This window comes from Geospiza fortis, unplaced genomic scaffold (assembly GCF_000277835.1).
Source record: "Geospiza fortis unplaced genomic scaffold, GeoFor_1.0 scaffold172, whole genome shotgun sequence".
In the NCBI taxonomy this organism is placed as follows: Eukaryota; Metazoa; Chordata; class Aves; order Passeriformes; family Thraupidae; genus Geospiza; species Geospiza fortis.
The window spans coordinates 2,645,630-2,652,757 of NW_005054309.1; the positions used below are offsets into that span (position 1 = coordinate 2,645,630).

Sequence of the window (7,128 nt, forward strand, 5' to 3'; positions counted from 1 at the left end):
GTGGAAATAATTGTAATAGACTTTCTGTCTGCTATCTGCTTAGCAGGTTTTTGGAGAGAGTAACAGCAGAGGAAATATAACATGAATTCAAAGGATAAATTCAAAATATTGGCATCTCTCTCCTTCATGGAAAGTTATCTTGTGATTGAGTACAATTCCATTAAAAAAGGAAAAGCCCCCAAAAATGCAAAAGCGCACTATAAAATCAGCTAAGCTCTTGCTTCTAGGAAACTCTCTGCTTTATGTGTTATGGATAAAATGCAGGTGAATACACTGGGACACGAAAAGAGAACATTTTCTTGCTTGCCTACCAGCATTTCTGTGGCTGAACACTTCCTAACAGCACTGCTGACTGCAGCTAACACAGTCTCTGCCAGCCCCATCCCTGTCCACAGCTGCCTGCTCCCCACCCCGGCTGCTTGGGGAAGCAGACAGAGAACTCACTGTGATGAAACATTTTCCAGCAAAAAGGAAAAAAAAAAGTTATTTTTAGCAGCATCAGTTCTCAGTCCAGATCCTTCCACAACCACACACACATTTGTGCCAGCAGAGCAGAGAAAACAAGTGGTCAGGGCAGCAGCTGTGGATGCCAGGAGTACTTCCAAAAGTTACTTGTCAGGCAAGTCAGGCAAGGCTCTGTCAGAGGTCGGAGGTGCTGCTGCAGTCTGTGAGGGCACTGCAACAAACTGCTTCACACTGAGTGTTTTGGACAGCTCTGGCTTGGGATGGATCAGCCTCTGGCAGTGCCTGACTCATCAGTGACTACAGAAGGAGGTTAAGTGACTATGTGCTTAATTTTTGGACTGTTAAATTTACTTTAAATGAATCATATACAAAACATACACTGTCCAATGAAAATTGCATTGTTAATTAGTAAAAAAAGGGCTTAAATAGCTGGTTGGTGACAACTGTACTTCAGAAAGAACTAATTTTGCAAACAAACTGCTTTAATATCATGTAGATTTTATGAATGTCCTGATTGATGTTTTTTATGTCTGGGAAAGTTCAAGACAGGCAATAACTGAGTTGTCTGTAAACAGTAGGTACATACACACTAATAATCAACAAATAACTACATAAAAGCAAGAAGTTTGTAAAGTGCATGTGTTACCATCTGTGTAGTCTCCTAAGTGCTGGTCTGTTGCCCAAAATTCAGCAAATAGAAAGGCTGCCTTCCTCTGGGGCATGTACTGTGTGAAGCAATGTGCAAGAGCATCCAATCTAGAAAATCAGTGAAGTGCTGGCCAACACTGTGATTAATTCTCTCAGAAATGTCATCAACTGAAATTTAGATGTCAGTCTTTGAAGATGCCATTGATTTGTCTGCCTGATAGAACTCCAGGGTACTTTGCAAATACAGATCTTGTACAAATACAATGCAAACAGCCAAATGTAATCTGGGAAACAGGGAGGAGTAGCAAATTACAGAGCACCAAAGTTAGCAAGTAGCTTCCCTAAGCCATTTTCTTGTTTCTAAATTGTTTCCTCCTCAAATTGTTTTGAAATCTTTAAGAACACAAGTAGGGTTTCTAACATGTGAGAAAGTTGTGTTCTAAGATATGACTTGGTGAAAATGAGCATCTGTGATTGAAGAGAAAAGCAAAGGTGTTTTCTCTGTAATTTACATGTCCCTTCAGTAGATCTATCAGCCTGAGTCTGTGTGTCTGAAGAGGACAGCTCCTGCTGTCCCAGAGATATGCTCTTTCTGTGTGTTTTGCTGCTGCCACATAAGAGAGGGAGAAGCATCCTCTGGGAGCAGTTGAGACCGGCTCCCAGGAGTCTTTCAGGGGAGCAGTGCCCTCTATGGCACAGTCTCAGCATCGTTCCCGCCCTGAAATTCACTGTAAGTCCAGCTGCTGCTGCTGCTTTGCCATGGCTTTTTTGAAAAGGTAATATGGAAAGGAAGCACATAGAAAAATTTGATTTAACTTCCTCTGGCATTCTTAAGTGGTACATTAGACAGAGTGAATGTCATTAGATGTCGAAACTCAGATCCCGTTTTTTATTTCCATCCTGGTTGTGAACTTTTTTCTTGAGTTCATCTTAAAAAAGTTGCAAACCTGCTAGAACTGGAAAGAGCCTGCTGTGTCACATATAGAGCACAGTACCTAGAGCCATTTACCCCTCAGGACGGTCCCATCCTGATTCCTATGTCTAACAGCCAGCAGAAATGCCACACCACCTTCCTCCACAGCAACAAACCCCTGCCTGAGCATTAGGAATTCTCTGTTCTCCATATCTCTGCCCAACCATCTTAGCTATGATGCCTATTAGAAATCAACTAATAATTAATAATCACTGAGAAAGGGTAGTTACTAATATATTTTGAAGTGCATCTTTCTTAATACATTGTGGGAACAAAAGGATCATTGACACGGGCCTGGAGAGGAACAGAATTAACCTGGTTTTGAATACTTTGAAATAACCTATATGTTTCTACTTTTAAAATAGCTCTGTATCTACAGAAGAACCTACATATGTTTTGCTTCCTTTTCCCAATTCTTTGCTTATTGTCTAACCACTGAGATTTTGAAATTATAATCTTAGGAACTTCATCCTGGATCAGAAGAGTCCTTTGCACAAATTCTTGACCAAGGCTTCTCAGTAATGCTGCAATATAAATATTTAAATTAGGTAACTTTTATTGTGTTTCTTCACCCAAGAGTCATAGAATCACAGAATATATTTGAGTTAATTTTTTTAAAATGCTGGTAAAATATATAAAACCAAGACAAAGAAAAATATATATATGATATACATCTTTTTAAGCAGTGGCACATACAATGTTGATGTCTGTCTTGTCCGTATGTGGAACTGGCATGATATATCCAAGAATTGTAAGTTGATCCACACAGCTCTCCAGCACAGCACTAAACATCAGAGCTTCCAGATGAGTGATTTTTTCCATTTGTTTAGTCTCTGTGTTCTTGCTAGGAGGAACAAAGATAAAAGATACCAATCAGAAAAATGCTGTGGTGTTAGTAATGTCAGTAAGAGTAGTTTAAACTAAAGGTAGACCCGAAATAGCCTTATTGCAGCTTTACATATACTTCCTTGGCTTTGTTTATAACCTTCCATACACTGTTTATAAGAGGAGCTGTGCTCTGCTAATGGCTGCATTCAGGGACAGTGGGAATGTTTAGCTTTCACAAAACAAAGAGGTCCTGGTCCTTCCTCCAGCAGATCTGGGTAGACAGGCTGAGAAGGGAATGGGTATGGAGGGCACAAACTGGGTGAGGTGCCTCATTGTTCAGTTCAGGGGGGAGCAGTGGTTCAGAGTGGACTTTGGGAAAGGACACAAGAAAGGTACCTTTTTAAAAGAAAAAAATAAATCTATATCCTATAAAGTCTCAAGGATGAACCTTCAAGCTTTAATCATTCCTCAATATTACAGTGTAGCCTTCAAACTTTTATTATTTCAGTCCCCTCTCAGCAGGAACTGTTACCATCTTAAGATGCTGAAAGTTAAACAAGAACCAATATCTGGACTGAGTAAATAATCTTTAACTTTCTGAATTATTTTATTTTAACTTACAATTCAAACATGAAACTGATCTGACATACGCTTAAGCACCCCTCTGCCTTGCCTACAGATGGAATATTGTGTAAGCATATCTACGGAAAAGTGAAAATTCACTATTAATCCAAAAATACCTAAGAAAACACCTGCATAACAATGGGAAAATTCTCTGAGAATTGTAATGTTTTGATATGCCATTGGACAATCCCTCCAAAACCTGTACATACAAAACACGTATTTCTTGTACAACATATAGCCCAACTGCAGTCTGAGGTGGCTGAGATCCTGAGTGTCATTGCAATGGAAGTATCAACAATCACTAACAAAATCTTAATTTGGCTGCTCTACCTACAACTGGATTTGTGCCATCTGTAAAACTCTTGCATAAACATATCCTAAGCCTGCAAAATATTACAGCCCAACCTGTAAGCATGCCAAGGAAACACATCAGGCAGTCCCTGTTAGCATAGGACATGGCCATACCCTATGAAAATTAAAGAGGCTTGGATGCAGCTTTGCTCTGCATCACTGGGAATCAGTGATAGTTCATAAGCAAGTGTCTAAAAAGATTCATACTTGCTATAACATTTCTGTAGCAGTTATCACTTGTCCTCCTCCTTTTTTGTTGGTTTTTTTTTGAAGAAAATATGTAATTTACATTTGTCCTCCTCCCTTTTTGTTGTTTTTTTGAAGAAAATATGTAATTTACAGGTGGAGCATGAAGTTAATTTCCCTTGGCAGAAAAGAAGAGCCACTTTTCAGTGCAGGTTTATTTGATGTCTGTTGGTACAGAATAGGTAAAACAAACAGAAGATTCAAACTCAAAACAAACTCAGATTTCACACATCTATTTCCTGACATCCCTGTCTGTTGCAGGAAGTTGTTTAATGCAACACGTGCTGAAATGTGCTGGAAGAGGACATGGCTCTCCCTGGGGATGAGATTAGAAAGTGTGCCCAGAGCAGTGACTGGGATTGCTCTCAGTAAATTCATAGGAAGGGCAGGTACCAGGGAGAGACAGAGGTATTTTAAAGTAGAGGATAATACTGCTCTGGGTCAAGGGAGAGTAAATTCCCCTAAGCCAGGCAATTGTGATTTGGTTTCTCACTCCTGAATGGATGAAGATACAGAACAGCTTTTCAGCCAAGGTAATGGTAAAGGCATCCTGATTTATTTCAAGAAGCTTGTTTAAATCATGGCAGGAAAAGATGACAGCAAAGTAATGATTCTGAATATTATCAGTATGTTCACTATACTTGTATTGTTTGCAACCACTTACATCTAATTCCTCTGAGCAGGGCTTTTGATGGTCACCTAGGACAAAGAAGGAAGTGATTTCATCCCTTTGCTTTTGAAATTTTTTTCCTCTCTTTTATCTTAATTATTTAAAAAATGTAACAACTTGAGATAGGAATCTGATAAAATGTTAACCAAAAAAAAATGGCAACTGATCTGTGTAATACACTAAACCCATCACTTTTCTTGTCAACCTTGGAATCAATTATAGAAGTGGAGATGCAGTATTTTTACATCAAGAAAGCCAGGCAGTGTCTTCAGTCAACAGGCACTAATAAAATATTATTCAATGTTTTACTCATTTTTATCTTTTTCAGAAATCCATGATTCATATTTTGAGTCTAAACAACCTAAGAATAATCTATTACATGTGGAGTCATAATGCTAAAAATATGGTGAAAAAAGATGTGTTGGGAGATAGCTGTGACAGATGATTGCAGCAGCATTTTTGGAAGAAAAAAGTAACACATGCAGCTCTCATAGGAAAAAGGGACTTATTTGGAAACAAAGGAGGATGCAGCAGCTTTTCCTCTTTTCCATTAGCAGCTTCTGACCAGGAGAGAATTAATTCAGGATATTAATATGTTTCAAGACAGCTGGCAGCTGGAATGTTTCTCTAAAGCCCCTTTGCTGCTTTGCTCCTCCTGTGTATCTTCTCTTACATCCCCATCCTTGCTCAGCAGATCCATGTGCCAAGCCAGCAGGGTCTGGGCTTGTGTTAAGTTGGACTTGAGAAGGAAAACCACTGTCTGTGAATTAGCACACACTAAGATTTGAGCTGCTTGCTCTGGATTTTACTGTCAGCACAGTGCCTCTCAGATCATCCACTGGCACCACCCTGCACTGTTGTGTTAGCTGAACTCCCTCATTAAACTTTATTAATAAAAAAAAAATTTTAAAAAGTATTCCCCCATGAGTTTTGGATGACATTCTTTCCCTGCTGATATAAAGGGAAAGAAAAACATATCAAGTAATAATTTTTAAAGCAACTGTATAAAAGGTCTGGCCTCCTGCTCCTTTGGGGATTGCAACTCCCTCTGCTGTGTGAGAGTCCTGGATGTTCATTTCTCCCACCCTGCTGCCTGATAAAGGAAAATGGATACAAGAGCAGCATTTTGTGCAGCATTCCTTGTAACCAAGAGAAGAGACTCCAGTGAATTCCAGTGATAAAATGCACAGCTGAGAATGTCACATCCTCTTTAGATCTGCTTGGCAAATGATCAGCAAAGAGAGGTTCTGAATATCCACGGGAGCAGCAGTTGAACCAGAAATCACAAGTAACTTCATTTTTACCAAAGAAAGGTCTCTTGAAAAGCAAAATAGGTGTGGCCTTACCTTACACAGTTCTGCCTCCTGCTAGAAATATTAGGACAGCAAGGTGCTCATTAAAAAAAAAAATAAGGGGGGAGGCAGAAGAGGCAAGGAAAGGAGAGGAAAGAGGAGGAATGAGAGAGGAAAGGGAAGCGAAAGGGATGGGAAGAGAAGGAAAGGGAAAGGGAATGGGAAAGGGAAAGGGACCATCAAGGTTCCTCAAGGTTTCCCTTCCCTTCAGCTTCCTTCCCCTAAATCACTTCAAGTGCTCTGAAAATGTATCTGAATTTCTGGCAGTGTGAGGGAAGTGGCAGAAATCGAGAGTGAATAACCCTGACGTGAGCAAATGGGTAAGTATATGCTTCCAGATCTTATTTTGGAAAATAAAGGAATGTGAGACTTGGTTACAGGGATTTCAGTGTCGAAATATGTTTTCTGCCTCCAAGGCGATATCAGAAGTAAAATAAATGTGGAGATGATTCATTGACTCAGGGTGAGAACATCGGACGACGGGCAGGGCCCGGAGCCCACCCCGAACACCAAGGGCTGCTCTCTCCCCCCGCGCTGCCTCTCTTCGGGCCCCTCGGCTCGTTCCACCGCTGCAGCCCGTTTTCATTCGCCCTGCCCCGAGCGGCCCGCGCTCCCCTCAACCTCTCACGAGGATCAGCCCTCATTTCCCCCGCTCCCGGTCCCAATCCCGATCCCGGTCCTGCTCCCGCCCTCACCGGGATGCGCTGCCCGTCTCCATGGCAACCACCACGCTCGGGGGCCTCGCGGGGCTGCCCGGCGGGTGCCTGAGTAGCGGAGCTGGGGCTGCCCCTACCGGGATCGCTCTTGCGGGGATCACCCCCGGGGCACGCGGGCACAGGACACAGGACACAGGACACAGGACACAGGACACAGGACACAGGACACAGGAACAGGGGACACGGCATGGGCGGTACCTTCCTCACTTGGTGCTGCTCACTCCGGCAGCCACGGCCGCCCCCCCCGGGCCCGGC

General features: G+C 41.8%; 1 protein-coding gene across 1 annotated transcript in view; it reads right to left on the minus strand.

Annotated features, from left to right (window-relative positions):
- IQCG (IQ motif containing G) overlaps positions 1-6,891 on the minus strand; it is a 22,412-nt gene extending 15,521 nt beyond the window's left edge. The window contains exons 1-2 of the mRNA XM_031055401.1: positions 6,853-6,891; positions 2,783-2,930 (exon numbers count right to left, since the gene is read on the minus strand). Coding sequence (XP_030911261.1) covers positions 2,783-2,930; positions 6,853-6,875 — 171 coding nt within the window. The 5' untranslated portion in view covers positions 6,876-6,891. The remainder of the gene's footprint in view (positions 1-2,782; positions 2,931-6,852) is intronic.
- Between the last annotated feature and the right edge of the window lie 237 nt (positions 6,892-7,128).